Consider the following 24,945-nt stretch of genomic DNA (forward strand, 5'->3'; position numbering starts at 1 on the left):
AAATATCAACTCAAAATGGTTTCAGAGACCTAAATGCTAGAACCAGAACTATAAACTTCCGAAAGAAAACACAGGGAAGCATCTCCAGGACCTTGTGCTAGGCGATGGTTTCTTAAACTTTAACCCAAAGCACAAAAAACAAAAGAAAAAAATAGATAAATGGGACCTCATCAAAATTAAAAACTTTTGCATCTCAAAGGACTTTATCATGAAAGTAAAACTACAACCTACACAACGGGAGAAAATATTTGAAAGTCACATATCTGACAATTGTTTAATATCCAGAATATATAAATAAATCCTTCAACTTAACAAAAAGCAAACAAACCTATTAAAAAATGGGCAAAAGAGTTAGACATCTCTCCCAAGAAGATATAAAAATGGCAAGAAAAGATGCTCAACATCATTAGCCTTCAGGGAAATGCAAATTACAACCACAATAAGACACCATTTCACACCCATTAGAATGGATGCTATTAAAAAAAAACAAAAAGAAAATAACAAGTGTTGGCGAGGATGTGGAGAAACAGGAACACTCTTTCATTGCTGATGGCAATATAAAATGGTACAGCTGCTGTGGAAGACAGTTTGGCGGTTCCTCAGAAAGCTAAGTAAAGATTTACAATATGACCCAGCAATCCCACTACTAGGTATATATCCCAAAGGGGCTCAAACAGTATGTGCACACTGATGTTCACAGTGGCATTATTCACAATTTGCCAAAAAATGGATGCAACTCAGATGTCCATCAACTTATGAATGGAAAAACAAAATGTGGTATATACATAAGGTGGTATATACATACAATGGAATATTATTCAGCTGAAAAAGGAATTAAGTCCCGAAACATGCAAACTACATAGATGAGACTTGAAGCCATGATGTTGAAGGAAATAAGCCAGACACAAAAGGACAAATACTGTATGATCTCACTGATTTGAAATAATTAGAGTGAGCAAAAACTTATGCATTTTGAATTCCTGATTTTCTGGTTAAGTCATAAATTTTAGTGATATGAAGGACAAATTTAAATAAAACATTTCTGTCCCACAAATAATTGGAAAAGATGACAGAAACTATTCACATGAAACAATCAACTACCTCGTCACAATTATATAATTCTAACTTATTCTTTAAATACCTCATGTTTTGTATATAGGATATACATTTGGGGATCTATGAAGATGAAAAAATAAAGTTAATTTTTTTTAGGGTACTGGGGATTGAACCTGAGACCTCATACATGCGAAGCAGGCGCTCAACCACTGAGTTATACCTACTCCTCAGTTAATGCTTTCAAGGAGCTTAAACACTGGCTGGAGTAGAGTAGGTAGAGCCTAGTGGCTGAGCGCCTGCTCCCCACGTATGAGGTCCTGGGTTCAATCCCCGGCACCTCCTATTAGTTAAAAACAAAACTACCTAGAAAGGACCAAGATGGTGATACAAGATGCTACAGGATGATGTTCCCTGACTGAATCTTTGAAGAACTAACAAAATCTGGCATAGTCATCTTCCTAAAAACTCCAGAAAAGTTGATGGGTAGCAGGAACTGCAGCCCTTGATTTGAGTGCCGAATCAAGAAAAGGCACCTTTAAAAATGGTAGGAGTCATGGAGTGGATATAGCTCAAATGGTTGAGTACTTGCTTCCCATGTATGAGGTCCTGGGTTCGATTCCCAGTACCTCCTGAAAACAAACTAATGAAAAAACCAACTCTCACTGGGGAGTGGATGTAGCTCAATGGTTGAGTGCCTGCTTCCCATGGACAAGGTCCTGGGTTCAATGCCTAGTACCTCCTTAAAAGGAAAAAAAAAAAAGATAGCCCCGGGTGCCCTTGCTGGTCTCCCCCATTCTCCCACGGTATAGCGTGAACCAGTGTATCCTCCCTTTATGGTCCCCGGCCCTGTCCTGGAGGGAGGAGAGGAACACCAATAAGCATGCTGGGTGCCCACCTGTAAGCACCAATTCATCAGGTGGTAGGTCTGAAACTCTGAACAAGTAAACTCATTTCTTGCTAGCCCTCCCAGAACATGCCCTGCAAGCAGAGCGAGCTTGCAGATAGCTCAAGCAGTAAGAAAGAATTAAGTCCGAGTGGACTGGGAGACAGGATTACCCACATTAAGACATATAAGTGAGATCTCAGAAGGGAGAAAGTCTATCTCACAAGGAAGTAGAGGGCACCTGCAGCAGATTCCTATAAAAAGGGAAATTCCTAAGATCAAGAGCAAGCCCAAGTCCAGGACAAGAAGCGAGCCTGGGTAAAGAACAAGGGGATTCTGAACTTCTCTTGGGCCTTGAGCTGATCTTCTTGGTGCGGGACTAAACTCAGAACAAAGGCACCAGGGAGCCAATTTGCAAAGACTGCTATAGGAGTTTTTCACTTAGGTTTGTTTTTGTTAGCACCTGGCACTGAGTAAACCTATGCTGTAGTACTAGCTAGATCCAAACTTAAGGGACAGCTTAGGGACTAAATCCCAGAATTAACTCTTTAATATGTAAAATGTACAACGTGAGAAAAATTTAAATAGACAGAATGTGATGGCCCCTCCAAAGAAACAAGATAAAAATCCAGAAACCATTGACAAAGAAAACCAGACTCTGGACATAACAGACAAAGAACTTAAAAAATGATCCTCAATGTGCTCAAGCAAATAAAGGAAAGCATGGAGAAAGAACTAAGTGATATCAGGAAAATGAAGAATGAGCAATATGAGAATCTCAATAATGAGACAAATTTTAAAAAGGAACCAAACAGAAACAGTGGAGTTAAAAACCATAGTAAGAGAAAGGAAAATTTCCCTAGAGATTTTCAACGACAGATTAGAGCTGGCTAAAGAATTGGTGAACTCAAAAGACAAGACAACCGAAATGATTTAAGTTGAGGAACAGAAGAAAAAAGAATGAAAAAATGTGAACAGAGATTAAAGGAACTGTGGGGGAAGTGGACTTGGCCCAGTGGTTAGGGCTTCTGTCTACCACATGGGAGGTCCGTGGTTCAAAGCCCGGGCCTCCTTGACCCGTGTGGAGCTGGCCCACGCACAGTGCTGATGCGCGCAAGGAGTGCTGTGCCACCCAGGGGTGTCCCCGTGTAGGGGAGCCCCAGGCGCAAGGACGTGCACTCCATAAGGAAAGCCGCCCAGCGCGAAACAAAGTGCAGCCTGCCCAGGAATGGTGCCGCGCACACGGAGAGCTGATACAAGATGATGCAACAAAAAGAAGCACAGACTCCTGTGCCGCTGACAACAACAGAAGTGGACAAAGAAGAACACACAGCAAATAGACACAGAGAAAGACAACTGGGGTGGGGAGTGGGGCAAGGGGAGAGGGAAAAAAAAAAAAAAAAGAGAACTGTGGGATACTATCAAGCATACCTATATACGCATTATGGGAATTGAAGAAGAATTATATTTCAGAATTTGGTTAAAAGCAGAAATTTTAGCTTATATATGCTACTAGAATAAAATTTTTTAAAAACATAGGACTGTACAACCCAAACAGTGAACCCAAATATAAACTATAGCTAATAGTGTAATTTAATATTGTTTCACCAATTTTAACAAAAGCTCCACAGTAATGCAAAGTGTTAATATTAGGGAAAGCTGCATGTATGTGTAAAGTAATATGTCAACTCTGTGTTTTCTGAAACCTACAGCTATTCAGGACACCCCTTCCCCCCACACCAAAATAAAGGAAAGATAAAGAAAAACCCAGAATTATTAAAAAATATTAAAAAGGGGGAAAAATGAATGAACAGGATAGACACTCAGAATATGGAAAGAATGCTACTAAAATGGCATAAAAAATTGTGGATAATAAGTTCAAAATGAATATATACAAACATTTTAAGTCCCATCACAAACAAATTCTTACCATGTCCAAAGAATTCTAAAAACCAGAAAGGACACAATCCATTCCATTTATCTACTCACTCACTCACTCACTCATTTATTTATTTATTTTAGGTACCAGGGACTAGGGATTGAACCCAGGACCTCATATGTGGAAGCCAGCACTTACCCAATGAGCCGCACTGGCTTCTCTGAGCTGGTTTATTCATTTGTTTTCCTTGTTTGTTTTTGCTTTTTTCTGGAAGGTATGGGGAACTGAACCCAGTACCTCCCATCCTCCCATGTGGGAAGCAGGCACTCAACTGCTTGAGCCACATCTGCGTCCTCATTTTAAATAATTTTAAATTAGCAACCATACACTGAAAATTTGAAGAATTTATGCAAAACACAATACATGAAGACAAATTTGTGAAAAGCTTATGAAGGCAGCAAGTGAAAGGGTTCCCCTACTTTAGAGCGAAGAGAGTAGATGGGTGATGAAAGATAGTAAGACAGTTGAGAAAGACAATTTCCACCTTAGGAACCCTTTTACGAGATCAACTGGGTGCCAGAGCAGCGCATATTCCTATAAGCCTGGAGATGATCTAAATTTAGCTACCACAGCTGGCTCCTAATGAGAACAGTGCACCACTTAAAGACAGGAGGTGCCACCCTCACTATTTTAGGCTGTCAAAATACACAGAGAAAAGGAAATGCTGGGTATGACAATGAACCACTCTGCCACCCCAGCCTCAACTGTGATGTGCTCCTTTCTTTTCAAAAGCATCTGAAATTTTCCTCTGAACTGGAAGAAAAAGAGCATATCTAAATTATATACTCTTCTCCTTTCATCTAGGTTGGGGATAAAAGGCGAAACAGTACAGACCTAACAAAGTCCATTTCAATTCTCAATCATTTATTGAGCTCCTTATTTTCCCATCCTGAAGATGAACAAGAAAGAAAAACAAATAAACATATAAAATGATTCATTAATTTGAAATAAGTGGCCAATCTGAGGAATTAAAGTTAATTTTTTCTGATTCCATTCCTAAAAATAAGAGGAAAAGTGTTAAGTTTTTATAATTATAGTCTCAAAATTTAATACTATGCAGGCAGAAAAACCATGGAATGATCTGCAATATGAGGAAGAATATGTAATAACTGAATTTTAACACGCCATGAAGGTACTAAAATGATTGGGTCTTGCTGGAACAGGTAGTATCCCAAAACGCAGAGGCAAAGATCAAAATATACATATAATGCAAGGATATTTAGATATTGAGAACCACCCCATGAAATTAAACATCATTTGATAAAATTTTTATAAATCAATGGAGAAAGCATTGCTTTGCACATTATTAAAGCAAACAAACTAGCAAAAATAAAAAGGCTTAAAAATTCAGATCACTAATATCACCAAGAACCAGAAAAAAATTATTCAAACTTGGATACACTGGATGAATATTTGAATTTCAAAAATACAAGTAAAACTCAGATAAAGTAGGTTACCTGTAAAGGAAAAATAATTATGCCAGAACACAACAAAACAATGTCTAGAAAATTTTAAGTGCAAAACACCAAAAAGCAAGAATTCTACCTTCAGCCTACCTTATATTTACACACGTAATAGAAAGACATACACAGTAAAGCCAGAATCCATGAAAAATAACCCATTTATTCTTGCTGAAAGTCTCAAAAAGCCCCTCTATTAAATGATAAAAAATAAAGAACCTAAGAATGATAAATAAAAGCAATGAAACAGAATTAAGTTTGAATAATTATTCTACATAAAATGAAATTCAATGCAAATGTAAAGTGTCTAATCACAATCATGTGGATATACATTTCCAGATAAGTTTATTAAGCTATAAAATGGTACCTGAATTTTTAAGGTATCTAGCCTCAGAATAAATTACTGTGAAATAAAAGTTTTAAGTGGGAAAACAGAGGTTGGGAAAAAGATTCAGAGTGGCAGTAATGAAGTTATTTTTTCTGTAGGAATTTCCATTTTAAAAGAGTGTATCAAAAGGCATAAATACATTTTGTTACTGTAATCTAAAAATAATTGGATACTCAAAAACTCACAAAAACCGACCTAAAGATGACTTTTTTTTTTTTTTGCCTTCAACCCCATACTTTGTTACTTGTAAGACTCCTTCATCAGCTTTAGTCTTCACTTAGCAATTGTGCTTAAAGAATGGTTCACACAACTGCTAATGGTAAACAAAAGAACTAAAGCATGCATGTACCACAATGCCAAAGAGCAGGAGGCAACTCAAAGCACCTGGGCACTTCATGTTTAATTTTCAAAAGCTTGTAAGGCTAATTCAGATCATAACTTGTTATTACCAATAACAGCCTCTGTAATGATGTTTTCTAAAAAATCATTTATGCTATATACAACTTGTACTATGAAAATAAAAGATGAGAATGTCAGCATTTTACAAACTTGGGGAAACGGAGATGTGGAAGAGGGAGAAAGAAGTTAAGTGCATATGAAACTTCTCTTAGAAAGATACTGTTACACTCTTGATTATGAGAGAAATACAGCTCTAGTATTTCCAGTAACTTAAATTTGGTAAAAGTAGAATACAAATAGGACACAGAATTTCCAAATCACCAGAGGAATAGAAGAAAATTTCATCACTATGGCAACTAAAAGAAAAGAGAAAAGGAAACTATAAGGAAGCATTAACAAAACATAAGATTATAAAACAAGTTTTAGGATGACAGACAAAATTTTAAGAACATCTTATCTCAGGGCTTTCATATGAGACATAACTTATTTTCTTTTATCTCTCCTTTCTTCTTTTCTGCTTAGTTATTTTCCCAAATTTTTTATTATATCAAAAACTAACTCAGACATAACTACAAGCAAATATCGACACTATCTTCAAGGGAACATTTCTCAAAGTATATTATTTAAAAACCAGGTAATTCAAACTTACTGGTTCATAAACTAGACCATCTGCAGATGCAACCATTGTTTCTGCTAAATCCAATACATCTGCTCCAACATCTGCATAAAAAAGAAATAAGATTTACATTCTAAGCCCAGAGCCAAACTATAATATAAACTTACAATTAAGATAAACAGAACACTCACAGAATATGCAGAATCACTTTTCTATACTGCCTATTTGTTCAGAAGAGAGTAGCATCATACAGCTTCGGTGGACATTATGTTCTAAAAATTAAAAATGCTTTTCTACTTCTTTCTTAGTAAAAGATGATCTAGAATCCCATGGTGAAAAGCATAAACTTTATTGAAGAGCTTGGTAAAAATTAGCAAAAACCTGATCAAAAGTACAAAATGGCTGCCACACAAAATATTAACTGCAAGAATTATTTTTAGAGATTAAATGCAATATTAAGGCAAAGCCACTAATGCCTTTTAAAAAAATCAACAGAATGTTTATTTTGAAAAGACTAAATTTCTAATGGTATGCCAATTCCAAAATAAGGAAAATATTAATATTAATGCAAAATTTAGTTATAAAATCTCTTTCTCTTAAAACCACTAAAATAAAGAAATATAAATGGAAAAAGAAAAGAGATTTAAGGTTGTTCTGAGATGAAATCTCTCAGAAATTAATCTCTTTCATTAGGTAAACCTATCTCATACTTTAATATATTTTATGACTTGAACAGAGATTTCTCCAAATATGTACAAATGGCCCATTAGCACATGAAGCGATGCTGAGTATGGTTTAGGCATGCAAATCCAAACAAAGTGACACATTACTTCACACCCACTATGAAGGCTACTGGAAAATAACAAGCATTGGTGAGGACACAGAGAAGAAACCTCATACACTGTTGGTAGGAAGGTGAAATGGTGCATCCACTTTGGTGGTTCCTCAGAAACTTAAACCTAGAATTACCATATGACCCAGCATATCCACTTCTAGGTATATAACCAAAAGAACTGATAACAGGGACTCAATCAGATATTTGCACACCAATGTTCATAGTAATATTACTCACAATAGCCAAAAAAGACAATAACAACTCAAATATCTATGGAAAGATGAACAGATAAACAAAATGTGGCCTCTAGCTACAATGAAACACTATACCACCATAAAAAGGAATAATGTTCTGATACACGCTGCAACATGGATAAACCATGAAGAACATTATGCTAAGTGAAATAAGCCAGACAGAGGAGAACAATTCTGATTCCACATATATGAAATATCTAGGCATAGAATAAACAAATTCAGAGACGGAAAGTAGATTAGCGGTTACCAGGAGCCAGGGAGTAGACATGGCATGTGGAATAGGGAATTATTGCTTCCTGGGTACTAAGTTTCTGTTCTGGATGATGAAAAGTTTTGGTAACGGATGATAGTGATGGTAGCACAACACTATGAATGCAATTAATACACTTAAAAGGGAAGCGGACTTGGCCCAGTGGATAGGGTGTCCGTCTACCACATGAGAGGTCCACGATTCAAACCCTAGGCCTCCTTGACCCATGTGGAGCTGGCCCACGTGCAGTGCTGATGCGCACAAGGAGTGCCATGCCACGCAGGAGTATCCCACAAATAAGGGAGCACCACGCGCAAGAAGTGTGCCCCTTAAGGAGAGCTGCCCAGTGTGAAATAAAGTGCAGCCTGCCCAGGAATGGCGCAACACACACGGAGAGCTGACACAGCAAGATGACACAACAACAACAAAAAGAAAGATTCCCGTGCCGCTGACAACAACAGAAGCAGACAAAAAGAAGAACACACAGCAAATGGACACAGAGAACAGACAACCGGGGCGGCGGGGGCGAGAGGAGAGAGAAATAAATCTTTAAAAAAAAAATACACTTAAAAATGATTAAAATGAAAATTTTACATAATATATATGTATGTTGCTACAAAAAAAAATGTTTAAAGAAAAAAGGTTTGTCTAAACTATTGACTTCTTGGTCTCTACTTTCCAAGCAGTAATTTAAAAGATTCTTCATGCAAAACCATCCTCATTTTTTTAAAAGTGATTTTGATATTACCTATCTGGTATATTAACATTTTCCCACTTTTACCAGTATAATCAAATGAAGCCAGTGAAGAAAATATAAAAGGGTGACTTTTCACTATTAATTCAAAAGACATGAATCTTTAATATGCAAGAATAAGAGTAATGGATAGTAAACGGAAACACATCAACAGGGCAAGCTGGGGAACACGAAGGCGAAAGCTGGGCTCCAGCCCTTCCTGCCATCCTGGGGCCTGGGGGGCCTGCTGGGACCAGGACTTCCAATGCGGCGAAACACCTGGAAGGCGGTGCTCCAAAGCCACTTTTGCTGGCTGTAAGCGGGGGCTCTGGAACCAGAGGGAGCACAGAGCCCTTCTTAGAACTGAAGGTGTTTACGCCGCAGGTGAAACTGCGCTCTATTTGGGCAAGAGACGTGCTCTGTGTTCAAAGGAAGAACAGGATGGAGATGCCTGGCAGCAAGCCTGACACCAGAGCCACCTGGGGAGGGGTGCCTAGTGCCCGCAGAAGCAGCGGCACGGGCCATGCTGGATCCTGAAGCAGCCTTCCCGCTAAGGCTACTGGACGCCGAAGCTGCGCTATGCTGTGCCTCTCAAGGATTTAAACTTGCTGAAAAGTAAATAAATAAAGTAGTGGATTTTTCTCGTTAAAAAAACAAACCAAAAAAAACTGGCACTCCAGACAAGAAAGAAAGGCTATACTTAAACCAGAACTGTGATTCGCAAAAGTTTTCTCTGATTTTCTTTTATATTAATCTGGGGAGAAACACAGCAGTATTATTAAATAACACCACGAAAGAATAATGTTAAATGTGGCTTCTAGTTTTCCTGGTGACTGAACTACAAACTACACATGGACTCATCAAGTTGAAGGTGCACTTACACTGACACTTCATGGCAACAGTAATGTCTATATTGATTCTCAATTTGCTGAAAGACAAAGAGGTAAAAGTTAATATCCAACAATCAACAAAAGATAAGAAATATGTACCAACTTATCAATGAAAGTACTTCGATGACAAACAGAAAGCGATATACTGATTAGAACTTAGGATAGCATACTTTGTGGTCAAACCAAAGACATCTTAAAGGTAAAAGTTCTATTCTGCAGTTATTCCAAAAGCCTTTTCCCCACCCCCCCTCCCCCTTCCCTGCCCTGCTGTTTTCACTGTCTGTGTCCATTTGCTCTGTGATCTGTATCTATTTCCCTTTTTGTCTCCTCTTCTCATTTTTCTCCGGTATTCACTGGCATTCGATCCGGGGGACCTCTGATATGGAGAGAGGTTCCCTGTCAACTGGACCACCTAAGTTCCTGGTCTCTGTTGTGCTTCATCTTGACTCTCCCCTTTGTCTCTCTTTCGCTGCATCATCATCTTGCTGTATGACTCACTTGTGCAGGCACTGGCTCACCACACGGGCACTCAGCTCACTGTGAGGGCACTTGGTTCACTATGTGGGCATTCGGCTCACCCTATGGGCACTGGCTTGCCATGCAGGCACGCTTTCTTCTTCTTCACCAGGAGGCCCCAGGAATCGAACCCAGGTCCTCCCCTATGGTAGGGCGGACCTTATCACTTGAGCTATGTCTCCTTCCCCCAAAAGCCTTTCTGACTACACAGGTTTGTTTGTTTTTTTGTTTGTTTGCTTTTTTAGGAGGCATCTTGGATTAAACTCAGGATCTCATACATGGGAAGCAGGTGCTCAACCACTGAGCTACATTTACTACCCTGCACAGGTTTTTAGCACAGTATCCTTTTATTTAATAATGCCAACTCCACAATCAACAATTCTGAGAAACTCAGAGGAAAAAAAAAACCCTGTTTACATAAACTTTGTATAGAATATTCCTTTAAGAATATAAAATTTTCAAAACCAAGAATTAGGAATTAAAAATCTTTTTCCTCTACTAAATAAATACCATATATCAGGCATTTTGATAGAATGTCCTACAAATATTTTCTTTATCACATAACTATTAAAGTGGCGTACTGGAAACTAGGTATGTGTGCCTCAGGTTAAATGCAACCAAGCTGTCAGAAAAAAATGCATCTTCACCTGCCACTTAAAGTTTCGTATGGTCTTTTTAAAAGACTAATCATTGTTTTATTTTCAATTAATTAATGCAAATCAATTTTCAAAGTAATCTAAGCATCCTTAATAGCAGAATGGGTACAACCAACTTCAGTCTCTTGTACTTCCTAGCAAAACTTTTTCTGATAAGTATACATCTGGTTTCAATCGATATTATAACTCTTTAGAGCATCATAGAATCTTAAAGCTGACTAGAGTTCAAACTATGTTCCAGGGAACCGTGGGGTTAGGCTGTAGAAACAGAGGAGAAGGCCAAGTAGAGAGGTTCCTGAGCGTCCCCATCACATTATGTGGTGAACTACGTAAGAGTTCACTTAGGAAAAATAAAGAGTTTAATTGCTATTAAAAACAAATAAGAACAACAACAAATCTCTTAAAAATGAATGGTGCTTTGACCAGTAACATACTTTGTGCAGCACATTTAGCATGTATTTGCCAACAAAAATAAATTTCTTAAAATAGAAAAAAAAACAAAAACAAATGGTAACTAGAATTGTACACATGAAAAAACTGAGATCCAAACGAAGTCAGTTGTGTGACTTGCTGAAGATTACACAGCGCTTTAGAAATGTCAACTCATTTAATTCACTTAAACACCATGAAGAAGGTAATATAATTATACAGAAAAGGAAACTGAAGCATACACATATATAGATTCAGCAATTTCCTTAAAGTCATGTAGCCAATAAATAGCAGAGCCAGGACTGGAACAAGCCAGGATAGTAAACTAGTCCATATCTAGTACAAACTTAGAAATGTTCTCTTAAATCAACTACAAAATCCAAATAAATATAAATATTTAAATAAAAATTGAGATTAGATACAATTTATAGAAATCAAATTTTAAGCAAATACAATATAACTTTAGACAATCTAAGTTGTCAATAAGATATTTTAAACTCTAAAGAATAAACATCTTGAAAGCATCAAACAATTTCCTCCATACGAACATCTAAGGGAACAAACTTATATTCTCTTAACATTTTTTAGACAAGAGCTTATTGAATCAGAACCCTATCTCCCCCTTTTAGGATTTAACCAGTATTTACAAGTTTGATCCTAAAATGTTTCACTTAATGCATTCAATTAGTAAGTATTTTTCAAGGACATATCTTCAAAACAAAAATAAACCAAATATAAAGGGTTAGACATTAAAAAAAAAAAAAAAAAAGGTATACTATCTTTAAAACAACCTGGATCTTAAGGCATTTCAAAAAGGAAAAAATAGTTACCTAGAAAAATCCTTGTCTACTTCATATTCATACTTCATCCATGTATCTCGATATACTGAAAATTCCATTATGGTTAATAAAGCCATAGTGGTAAATGCTATTAGAGAAACTGAGAAACACAACAAAAAAGAAAAAATTAAAACAATCCAATAAACATCTGGAAACTACTTTAAGTCAGATTTTGAATTAGCAGAAAATGTCTCAATATGACTGCCACTTGGACAATACTATAAAAGGTTTTTCTTTAAAATGTTTAGTAAAGAATATTATTTCTAAAGCAACTCAAGAATGAAGATTTAATGAGCACAAAAATAAATATCAACATTTATACTGTTGAGAAAGCATTTTATTTATTCAATTTGAATGACATCTCTCACCAAACCAAAATTTTACAAGACATAAAATGTTTACTTTCGTATATATAGCAGTGTCACAAACATGATAAAAGAAGAAATCATAAGTTTTACAATGCAAATTAAAATTATCTTCATTAAAAAAAAGGGTAATCTCTTACATGAGAGATCTAAGAATCATTTGTGTGCCAGAAACTCAAGTAACACCTTCAAGTCCCTAATAACAATCTCATCTATTCCTTACTTTGTAATAAATTTCTAAATAAGTCACCTCATTTATGAAAGCAAGAAAAACATCTAAGAACTATCATAAGCTACAGCAAAATAAACTTAGATTGTGCAACAAGAACTTGTGCTAGTTTCATTAACAAAAAAAGTTCATCACAACAGATCAGAAATGGCAAGAATTTATTACATTTTACCAAATTTAGTGTCAATCTTGTGTGAATATAATTTATTTTTCATGGAAAAAGATTGTAAATAGTGTTTGGTCCCATGTTTCTTATATATTTCATTACTTCCGATTTTTATTTAAAATATTTTATATCTGTGCCAGCTACCGCTCTAAGCATTTTACAAATATGAACTTACTTAATCAGTATAGCAACCCTATGGGTAAACACTAATATTATCCCCATTTCATGGAAGAAGAAACTAAGGCATGAGAGATTAACTTCCCCAAGGCCACACAGTCAAAAAGAGACAGAGGTGGGATTTGAATCCAGATTATATTGCTCCAAAGTCTAAGCTCTTAACTAACCATTGCACAATGCTGCCTCTTTCCAATGAAGTGAAATGTAAGAATGATTGTCTTGAATGATTTTCTCTTAACCAAAACAGGACTGAGCAGTTTCAATATCATTAAATAACCTCTTCCAATATCAGTATAATAATCTTAATTATATATAACTGAAGAGCAGCAAAGGGAAAACTGGGGAGTTCGCTCAGTAATGTCTTAATAAACACTGCCAGCTGCCTCGACTGCGCTGGGTTAGGCACCCTGGAGAACACCGACAGCAACAGCGTTGGGGCAAAAAACAGGCCACGCGGACAGACCTGGGGACAGCCCGCTGACTGCGGTCCAAGATGAGCCCCTCATCCTGGCGGGACTCTGTGCTGCCGTCGATGACACCACGCCCACGCTGCACTGAACGAAGGAGTCTGAATTTGAGGTAACACTCACCTGTACCCCCACTGGCTGAAGTCTCTACATAGCTTTCAGGAACCTTTGGAAAGGCATCCAACTCTTTCACCAAGCTTAAGGTTTTTTTCCGATTCAGTCGCCTCATCTTCAGGAAAACCCTCCTCTTCTTCCTTCATATAGTCATGCTGAGGAATAAATTAAATAATGAATAAAATAATCCCCTAAAAAGATGGCAAGTTTCTTTGTCCTCTCCATTAATTATGTATGTAGGTGTATTATATTTTACAATAATTGACAAATGTCTTTGGAATAACTTGACATTCTCATTCCTCCTTAAAAAAGAAAATGTTACACTTATTTTTACACACCACTACTTTCCCCATTCCCAAACTAACAAAAACTATTTTTAATGAACAGGCAGTTTAAGCACATACACATTAAATAGCAAACAAAATGTGAAAAGCAATCAAATCACATTTACAATATTTAAATATGCAAATTAAACTAAGAAATGGTTTTTCTTCTATTAAATTGATATATAAAAATAGCACATTCTCATTAATGAGGGGCTATGAAGTAAGTAGCCATGTTCATACATTGATAACAAGAAGTATTTGCCCCTTCCCCTTTGACTAAGTAAATTCTTTTTTTAAGGACTGAATCCTAAGGAAATAATTTGGGTTGTGCACACATATTTGGTAAGGATATTTCTCATAGTGTTATTTTTAAATACTGAAAACTGAAATTCATGCTGTCCAATATACAAACTATGATGAATAAGGTAAAACTCTACGTAACAATTAAAATTACTCTAAAATAAAACATCTAATGACATAAGAAATATCTATGATCCATTAGCAAGAAAAGACTAGAAGGCCATGCAGTTTTAATATTATGGGAGACGGGGGATACTGAAAATATGCACACCTAAATGTTAAATTTAGATCATGAAAGGATTCTAATTGCCTCCTTTGCAGAATTTGGACTTCCCAAATGATTTCTGTAGTAAAATTTTATTTATAAAATGGCTGCTCGCTATTATCTTTTTGATCAGTATGCCAACTACATCTATAAAATACACAAAAAAAAGCCAAATAACTGAATTTTGAAATATTTATGTAATTTTATGAAACAGCTTTATATAAACAATATTATTAAGTGACACAATCCCAGAAATCAAAGTTGTATACACAAAATGAATACAAATTATTAGATTAAATCAGATGGTTACAAGAGCCACTTTAAGAAAAAGAATGTTTCTGGAAGAAAGGCCCGTCTGAAATCAAATGGGTAGGATTTACAGAAATGGAATCCATGGAGAAATGAGGAGGGCCATGAACACACAAACTGCAATCACGGGCACTGTCCAAAAAGAGTAGGCCCTGAGCAGGGACACTGCTCATCAGTCCATGGAGAGGCTACTGCCCTAAAGTACAGGTGGAGGTAGTCATTAGGTTGATTTCACCAGCCAACTAATTCCCCTTGCTGATTCCATGTTCACAAAGCAGCCTTCAGATTATTCTTGTGATCCTCATGTACGTGGCTTCCCTAAAGAAGGCAGTATTCCAATTTCCATGACGGGTATAAAACCGGTATTCTCCTCTGTAAACTAAGCTTCTAAGTGTTAAGCACAAGCCAGGCTTAAGTCCGTGCAGTTTGAAAGAGTAATCGAATTTAGTTCTATCTGTTTAGCGGTAACTACATCAAGGTTGACCCTTCTTCAGTCTCTCAATTTCTATTCATTCTTTCCCATTGGAATTAGTTCTTGACCACGGTCAAGCCTCTCCTCTTTGAGTATTTTATTTTCTCACCCAAACCTGTTCCTCCTCCCGGGCTTCCTATTTCGTTAGCGATGGCACCATACACCCAGCTGAACGAGCGTCTGTCCAAAGGTCTGTTTTCTTCCTCGGGTCCAGAGCGGTTCCTCACCAGGACCCCAATCCCGACTACACCATCTCTGCACTGCCAACAACCTCCTTCCAATGCTTCCGACACTCTCCATACTACCAAAAATCTTTCTAATACATAAATCTAATCCAGCACCTGCTTACCTTTCTCTCCAAACTGAATCCCTATTATCCTAAGTTCCAGTCAAAATCAATCACTTTCAATTCCTTAAACATGATGTTCTGTCAGAAATATTCTTTGCTCTCCACTCCCCAACTCTACATTGAGCTAATTCCTACCTTTAAGTCCCAAACAAGATCTCTCTCCTTTGAGGGGAGAAAACCTTCCATGACCCTCCAACTCTGTGTTCCTGGAACACCATATTGCTCTTATCACACTAATTCTAATTGCTTGTTTAATTTTGTTTCCTCTACTGGCCTGTTAGGGCGGGAACTTGTCCCATTTGATCTTGTATCGCCAATGCCTGGCCATAGCAGGTATTAAAAAATATATTTACTGAGGGAGGGAAGGAGACAAAGAGACAGGGAGACAAGGAAGGAGGGAGGGAGGAAATCTCCCCAGGCCCACCCACAGGAGCACAGCTTTTAAATCCCAACAAGCTGTGCTCACTTCAGCAGCACATGGACTAAAACCACAACAAGCTGTCTCACTTAGAAAATAATGTACATGAAAATATAAGATCCAAAAGATGAAGGATTTTCCTGTTTTATTCACCACAGTATCCCCAACACAGAACAATAACCAATATATAGCACTGCTGAGCAAATGAATGAGTGAATTCTACTCATTTTTATTATGTTCTACTTGACAATAAACTTTTTAAATCCTTTGCTTTAAGTTATATGTAAGTATAGAGATACGGAAAGCAGCTAGTTTTACAAACCCTGTAACAATGCCATAAAGCTTATTCCGCATTTCTCCCTTGAAAGTGTAGCGAGTATATGCTACTTGGCTACTCGCAGGCTCCATCTTCCTCCATCCCTATTTTCCATGATTAGATTCTATAACCAGCTTGCTACTCTGCTACTTTTCCTGACCCCGTCCTGTAAACTCAGCATTAATCTACCTCCAAGAAACTCATTTCATCTCTAATACCTGTCACTGACATGAGTGAGTTATCCAATAATTTTCAGCTTTTTAAAAAGCAAGCCTCCCTTTTTATGAAAGCTGACTTTCTCCTGAATGTAATTCCCTTCCATTCATTACCTTTCTGAGACTCAAAGGGTAAAGAAATAGCATGTTTAATGATTTCTCAACCTTTTCTTCAAATCTAAAGTGTACATTCTACCACTAATAGTAGCTTACTACAGTTAGCCTTCTAGCTCACTTTCATATTGTGTGCTAAGTATTGCTGTCACATCTTGGCTTGGCTCCAGAGTCCATGCTCCAAACAATGGTGCAAACTCTCTCACTTCAGTACTTGCTGCCCTTTTTGACTAACATCTGGATATACTGACAATTTCCTTAATAACTTCAGTGCCTGGACCACTGAATATGCTTCTCTTCCCCATCCCATCCATTGAAACTCACAACCCTATGGCACTCATTCTATGGCATTCAGTCACAGTAAAAATGCTTTTACTATGTGAGGCTAACAGGTGTTCCACTCCAGTGACCTCCATTTTAACTTATACCAAGTCCCCTCAAAACAAGGCCATGTTTTGGCTCTTCTCATATCTTAAAACTGTTCCATCTGTAAAATCTGAACACTGCTTTTCCTCTCTAAGCAGAATGAACTATCCTTCAAGTTTTTCATTTTCATGTAATCTCAGTCCCTGGGAATCCTCCCAGTTCTCCAATTCCATTGGTCCTATTTCCACTCAACTTGCCTTTCTATCGTGCTTGGTCAGGCATTTTCAAAAATACTTTTAGAAGTACCCTAGATTAGGAGTTCCCAGAGCTCAAAATCATTCTGTGACAAACTTTCTAGTCTGCAGTTAAATGGGAAAAAAACAAGGATAATATAGGAAAAATGTAAAGGCTAAATTGTTTTCAATTTATATATCTGTCCTTTATTCTGATTAATTCCTTCCTTTTTTTGTCTCAAAATGTCCCTTCTTTTATGAAATGACTGATAAAGTAGATAACATGTTTTTGTTTTGTTCTGTTTTCAGATATCCTTATTTAGTAAAACTGAAAACTGCAATTCTGTACGGTTGAGATTAAGACAACAAATTAAGAAATAAGAAACTATCTTTTCTGGGGCAACTTAGAGATTAATCAATACTCAATTTAAGAAATTCCAAACAGTCCATTTCATCACTCTGTATATTTGAATATGAGACTCTAGGATGCTTTGCTAATATTAAAGAATTCATGACATTTTTACACTCTGCTCAATTAAGTTTAATAATTTCACCAAAATTGGAGACAAAAATGGAGACATATTTCCTACTACCCAAGATTTAACTCTTATATTTTATATGTTTTGCAATATGAGAAATATTTAATTGGTTGATACCTATGGCCATTAATGAAAACGAGACAGAGACAGAACAAACATTATTCAAGACATAGCTGGACTTCAGAAACTAAAAACCAAACTATGGCCTATCAGAAATTTTAAATTACTTGACTACACTGCATTAGAATACTTTATAACAAAAATTTATGAAAGATAGCTTTCACTTAACACTAGAAATCTCAAAAGTGTTCTTGTTCTTAACTGTTTATTGTGCTGAATTCAGTGGTATTAATCATATTCACAATGTTGTGCAACGACACCATTATACAGTCTCAAAATTTTTCATCACTCCAAACAGAAACTCTGTACCCATTAAGCAGTAGCGCCCCAATCCCGTCTCCAACCACTGGTAACTGCTAATCTACTTTCTGTCTCCATGAATCTGCTTTAGTATTTCATATCAATGGGATTATGCAATATGTCCTTTTTTGTCTGCTTATTTCATTTAGCCTAACATTTTCAGGGTTCATCCATGTTGTACCACAATTCTTTTCACACTCAAATATTATTCCACTGTATGTATATACAACATTTTGTTGATCCATTCCACTGCTGATGGACACTTGGGTTGTTTCCACCTTTTGGCAACTGCGAATAATGCCACTATGAATATTGGTATGCAAATAAATGTTTGTTTTTGTCTGTTTTATCAGAACCTGGGTTACTATCTAGCCTCTCACTAACTCTGTGACATATCTGGAAAGGTCTTTAACTTCTCAGAATCCTCTCTATAATTTTATTTTAATCAAGATAAAAACGAGGGATTTAATAAATGTTTCAAATACTTGTAGGAAATGCTAAAATGTTTAGGATATCTAAAATTCAGATGTCAGTCTTTGAGGAAAACGAAGGAGTACCTAGGGTTGGTTGATAATCTCATTGATAGATGATTTAAACTGCTAGACTAAACTTAAGAAAAGCGTGCAGAATGATGGCAGCAGAACAATTTGGAAATGCCCAGTAGCAGTGTGAAGCAAGAACATGATCCTCGTCAAAGAACGGCATGACTATTACACCCACTCAATAAAAGTATAAAAATTTTAAATAAGGACACAAACAGATAGTAGAACACTGACGTTCTTAGCAGCATTATTCACAATTGCTTAAAAACGGCAACAACCCAAATGTCTGTCAACTGATGAGTGGATGAACAAGATGCGATATATTCATATGATGGAATATTACTCAGCTATAAGAAATCAACTAGAGGACCCTGATATTACTTGAGTGAAAAAAGCCAGACACAAAAGGACGAATATTGTATGGTCTCACTGATACAAACGAAATACAATGAGTAGACTTAAGGAGTTGGACTTTGAAGTGAAGGTTGGTGGGAGAGGGAATGTGGGATGAGACTGGGGATAAGATACTGGATATATGTAGAATGTTTAATGCAAATACACAGTAATGGTTGGACCTGACTGTAACACATTATAATGAATGTAACAAACACTCTTGATTTATGGATGTGACTGTGGCTGAAAGGAGCAGTCTAGGAAGATTAATGTTAGCTGAAAGATAATATTAGGAATGTATAACGATGATTTTGGAAATAGATAAGGATTGTGGTTAATGATATAAATACAGGAATGTTCTATTACAGGGTGTTAAGAACATGGTAACACATGGGAAAAATATAATGAATGTAATTTATGGACTAGAGTTAACAACATTGTAATGTTTTTATAGCAAAAGCAAAGTTGGTATTATATTCTAAAGGTAAAAAAGAATATGGGGTTTGGTTTTATGAGATATGAATATGATTAAGAGGTTATTTTTCTCTTTTTCATTTATAAGAAGACCTTGACTATGGCATTTGACTAGTCTGTGTTCATCTGTGAATCTTTCTGAACACTAGAGGAATAACTGAATTAGCTGGAATTAGAGGAGATAAATGTGCTGAAAAACAACTTTTTTTCTGTTCTTTCACTTTCGTGAATTTGAAGTAAAGTTGTTTAAAAAAAACTGAAGAAAGTATTATCAACATATGAGGACAAGAGAAGCAGACTTGGCCCAGTGGTTGGGGCGTCTGCCTACCACATGGGAGGTCCACGGTTCAAACCCCGGGCCTCCTTGATCCGTGTGGGGCTGGCCCATGCGCAGTGCTGATGCGCGCAAGGAGTGCCCTGCCATATGCAGGGGTGTCCTCTGCGTAGGGGAGCCCCACGTGCAAGGAGTGTGCCCCGTAAGGAGAGCCGCCCAGCGTGAAAGAAAGTGCAGCCTGCCCAGGAATGGCGCCGCACACACGGAGAGCTGACACAACAACAAGATGACCCAACAAAAAGAAACACAGATTCCAGGTGCCACTGATAAGGATAGAAGCGGTCACAAGAACACACAGCGAATGGACACAGAGAGCAGACAACTGGGGGGGGGAGGTGGGAAGAGAAATAAATTAAAAAAACAAATCTTAAAAAAAAAAAAAACATATGAGGGAAAGATCAAGGATACATGAAGTATATTTACAATATAATGGATATTTCCACAAGCAAAAATGGGTTCACAAAGCATCAAGAAACGTAAAGTTACCTAGATTACAATTTGACTATATGGGAGAGTAGCAGAATGGAGAAATTTGTGCTTTAACAATCAAGAGAGCAATTAAGAAAGGATAAAAGCTTAAGAAAGCAAGTTGGAGTATTAGGACATATTAGCCACTTAGAAAGATGAGGGACCAATTTGGGAATAAGAAACTATTTTAAAAGGTATTTTGGTCAGTCTATATTTGAATAAGTACCAAGGAAGCATTTTGTTACAAGAAAAATTTAAAAACTAAAAAAAAAAAGAGCCAACAATTAATGAGGGAATACTGTATGCTAGATGTTGTCCTAAGTGCCTTGAATGTTTAACTCACTTAATCCTGATAACCAACCTATGATTTAGGAATTCTTAATGCCCATTTTAAAGATGTAAAAACTAAGGTAATGAGAAGGTAATTTACCTACAAGCAAATTAAGAGGCACAGCCAGAATAAATATTAGCAACTCTGTCAAAGGATTTACAGCAGCAAAGACTGCCTAAAAATTTCCAAAAATGTGTTCCACCATTTCTTCCATTCAAATGACACTCCCCCCCCCAAAAAAAAGTTTTTAATTTATGTTTTTGTTGTTATTACAGACTAGGTTTGATTTCCTTTGAAAGTGAGATCTTTCAACTCAATACATTTTTATGATTTGTACCATGAAGCCATTACAATACTCAGTTGTGCACTAAAGTTTACCAACAAAAAGAGAAAAGCTCCTCCCCAATCCTCAACCATATAATTCCTCTTTCTCTCATTATTCCTCCAAGAGAACTGGAATAACAACATCAATTTAAAGATGCAAGGAAACAAGCTAGGTGAGTAAACATATGTCCTTCAGAACAAATCTGGTTCATTTCTTTGTCAGTGTATGTATTCTAGAGTTTTATGTAGCAGGCTAGGCAATTACCTGACATACCAAACTACAAACGTCAAATTAGTAGATCCTGTTTTTAACTGTATCCTTAATTGCTTCTGAAAGTCTTGTAACATTTTAACAGACATTATGTAACTTTGCCTTTAGTCCCGATGGCACTGAATACTAAACAGAAGTTGTTTAAACGTGTTTTATGAGACAAGGACCTATCAACTCTGTTTTACGACCGATACCAGGCTACTTCCACCGCTAGCTGACTCGTTACCTCCTGGGGGGGTTCTCGAGTTGAAAGTAACGGCACGCGGACCTGTCTCCTAGAACCTCGCCTCGCCCTGCCCCTTTCCCATTCTCCCAAGCGGCGTGAGAAACTCCGCTGCCAGGCGACGTCCAGCCCCGTTTTCCTCACAGAGCGCGAGCGGCGTGCGGCCGAGAATGCGGCAGCTGTCTGCGCGGGGGGCAGGAAGCCAGACCCCCGAGCGGACCCCGCACGGCGCGGCTGGTCTTCACCACGCGAGCCCCTCTCGCCTGGGCGCGCGGAGACCCCTGGGCGCCGGCGGCTGTGAGAAGCGGTGGGTCGAAACGCTCCCTGAGCGCCTTCGAGTTGCAAGACCGAGGAGGGCCGCCGGAGCGGGGACCGCGGGGCTCCGGGCGCGGCGCCGCCGAGGGTCCCGCCGGTCCCGCCCCCGCGAAAGTGGAGCGCCCCTCGGCCAGGCCCGCTCTCCAGGGGGAGTGGCGAGGCCAGGCTCTCGGCCCGCTAGTCGCACTCCCGGCCTCGGCAGCCTCGGGGCAGACCGAGAGCAGCCCCCGGCGGCGTCTCGGCGTTTTACCTTGTGCTACAATCCGCGCAGACCGCCATCTTTCTCAGAAGCCCGGGTCGCCCGGGCTCCCGTGTTCCGGAAATACCGCGAGAACAAAAGCGACTACAGCTGTCAACGTCAGCGGCGTGGGCAACGTCCGGGCCTCGCGATAGTCCCTCGGCCTACGCTGTGCTTGGTGAATCAAGAGGCGTGGTCACGACGAGGGGGCGTGGCCAAGCGAAAGGCCGCGGGAGCGTCGTGCTCGGTACCGGGGGTGCGGCGTCTGCCGTGGGGCCTGGAGGCGGGTGCCTTCGCCCGGCTCCTGAGTGGTTTTCCGTGCTGTAGACAGCCTGGGGCGCGGGAGGCCTTTGGGACGCCGAGGCCCACCGCCCTAGCAGCTCTGCGCCGCGTCCTTCCGCTGCCCTCGGTTCTTGCCTCTAGTTGCCCTAGTGGAGGACGCGAAACCTGCCTTTCGGACCTAAGGAACGCTTTTAATTACTGGTTCACGATTTTCTTCTCTGCTAGGTAGTGAGCTCCCTCAGAAAGCCTTCCTCTTAGTACCCAGCACCCACTCTGCACTCAAGTATTTTGGAGAAAGACAATACTTGGTTCAGGGAAGCGGATTCGTCCCAACGGACAGAGCATCCGCCTACCACATGGGAGGTCCAGGGTTCAAACCCCCGGCCTTCTGAGCCCCCTCCTGGCCCACGTGCAGCGCTGATGCGTGCAAGGGGTGCTGTGTCACGCAGGGGTGTCCCCTGCGTAGGGAACTCCACATGCAAGGAGTGCGCCCCGTAAGGAGAGCCACCCAGCGGGAAAGAAAAGTGCAGCCTGCCCATAATGGCGCCGCACACACGGAGAGCTGACACAACAAGATGACGCAACAAAAAGAAACAGATTCCCTGTGCTGCTGACAAGAATGCAGCAGACACAGAACACAAAGCGAATGGACACAGAGCAGACAGTGGGGGGCCGGGGCGCAGGAAAGGGGAGAGAAATAAAAAACCTTAAAAAACAAAAATACTTCATTCATCTTTCCCTACCACTTCATAGTTAGAAGGTCGTAGAGGGGAGTTTGGAAAAAAGGGTTATAAAGGGACGAGAGTAAGCCCATGCTAGATCCCTTTCACCCATCTATTATCAGGTTTTCCAGTCAAACGTTGAGATTATTTTCTGATACATTGACCAAAAAGCGTCTTAACGAAGGCAAATAAAGATAATGCTTGTATAGTAAGTGCTGTTTTAAATGCTTCAACTGTCCTACCTCATTTAATCCCCAGAACACTCTTGTGAGGTACCATTATTTTCCTCTAATGAATAAGGAAGTTGAGCTATGTAGCGGTTACATGATTTACCCAAGATGGAACAGCTAGGAGAGGCAGAGAAAATTTTCCTTCAGAGGAGCTAGCGATATCGTTTTATTTGGTGAATTACCCTTTTTTGAAACGAAATCACATTAAATTGAAACTATTTCAGAAAATAAAGGCAAATACAAAATTTCGACTGATTCTATTTCATTTCCAGGCTTTCAGAGGAGGGTTAGCCCAGTTAAACTGCTGTGAGGCCCCAACCTCCTTCACGTATTTAAGTATAGTGTAGTGGGCAACAGCATGGCTACAGAAGCCAGGACTTCCTGGATTAAAATTTCGGTTCAGCCACTTCATAACGTCTGACTTTAGGCACATTAATCTCTTTGTGTTTCAATTTCCGCATCTGTAAAATAGACATGGCTCATGGGGTTGGTATAAGGATTGAGTTAGTACATATCTAAAGTGCTTCTTTACCTTAGCAACGGTATCAGTAGGTCCTCCTTGTGGGTCAAGATTGTTTGCGCTGTCATTTTGATACAAGTCAGCAGGTGTTCACTCAGTTACACCCAGTCCCTGGTCTATGGAATAATCTATTCACACGATAACAGCTCTTCCTTGAGGATTTCCCAATTGAGCAAAAGTGACTAATTTGATCCTATTTAAAAAACAACTCACCATCTTCCAAGCAACCAAATGAAGACTAGTTCTCCTGGAGATTGAAATCCTGCTTAACTTTAAGGAGAGGTGAATACGTAATGCTATGTTATTGGTGGTGTTAGACCTGGAGAACATTTTTTTAAATCCCTTCCCTTATGCATTACCTGCAGAAGAGAAGCAGGAGATAGTTCCTAGGCTGTGATTAACAACTGGTCCAAATGATGACCATTCAGTAAAGACGTTCAAAACGTGTTTTCATGCAGTTTGTTTCTTCTGTACAGTTTGAGTAAAAGTTTTAACAAGTGAGCAGCAAAATTAAGATAAATAATTTTCACAGCATGGATTCCCCACCAGCACCTCAAACTCGTTATGTCCCAAATGGATTTTCTAATTTACCCACAAACCTAGTTCCTCCTTTGTGCCCAGGAAGGTCAATAGCACCTCAAACCTCAAATCCACTCAGGTTAGATTCCCCTGTCTTCCTTGTCTCCGCCAATCCCACCTCCAGTCAGGTTCTGACAGCAGCTGCCCCTTCCTTTCTATTCCTAGCCTCACCTTCACACCAAACACCAGGCCTTCATTATCACCTTAATCCACCTCAGTGATCATCAATATTATAGTCAAACCTTCTCTTTATAGTTCCAAACATTGTACTTTTAAGTAATTTTTGCCCATGCCAAGTTTAGACTTCACCCTTACTGATGTTTTCATGTGCCAAGTTTAGATTTTGGATGTCAGTTCATGGATAAATACCTCTTTCTGTCGAGTTACCACCTATAT

At 38.7% G+C, this 24,945-nt stretch overlaps 1 protein-coding gene across 1 annotated transcript in view; it reads right to left on the reverse strand.

The window, feature by feature from the left end:
- ERGIC2 (ERGIC and golgi 2) overlaps positions 1-22,338 on the reverse strand; it is a 58,573-nt gene extending 36,235 nt beyond the window's left edge. Inside the window, exons 1-5 of the mRNA XM_004477926.5 lie at positions 22,229-22,338; positions 13,671-13,816; positions 12,135-12,243; positions 9,695-9,741; positions 6,775-6,845 (exon numbers count right to left, since the gene is read on the reverse strand). Coding sequence (XP_004477983.1) covers positions 6,775-6,845; positions 9,695-9,741; positions 12,135-12,243; positions 13,671-13,776 — 333 coding nt within the window. The 5' untranslated portion in view covers positions 13,777-13,816; positions 22,229-22,338. The remainder of the gene's footprint in view (positions 1-6,774; positions 6,846-9,694; positions 9,742-12,134; positions 12,244-13,670; positions 13,817-22,228) is intronic.
- Between the last annotated feature and the right edge of the window lie 2,607 nt (positions 22,339-24,945).

This window comes from Dasypus novemcinctus, chromosome 20 (assembly GCF_030445035.2).
Source record: "Dasypus novemcinctus isolate mDasNov1 chromosome 20, mDasNov1.1.hap2, whole genome shotgun sequence".
Lineage (NCBI taxonomy): Eukaryota > Metazoa > Chordata > Mammalia > Cingulata > Dasypodidae > Dasypus > Dasypus novemcinctus.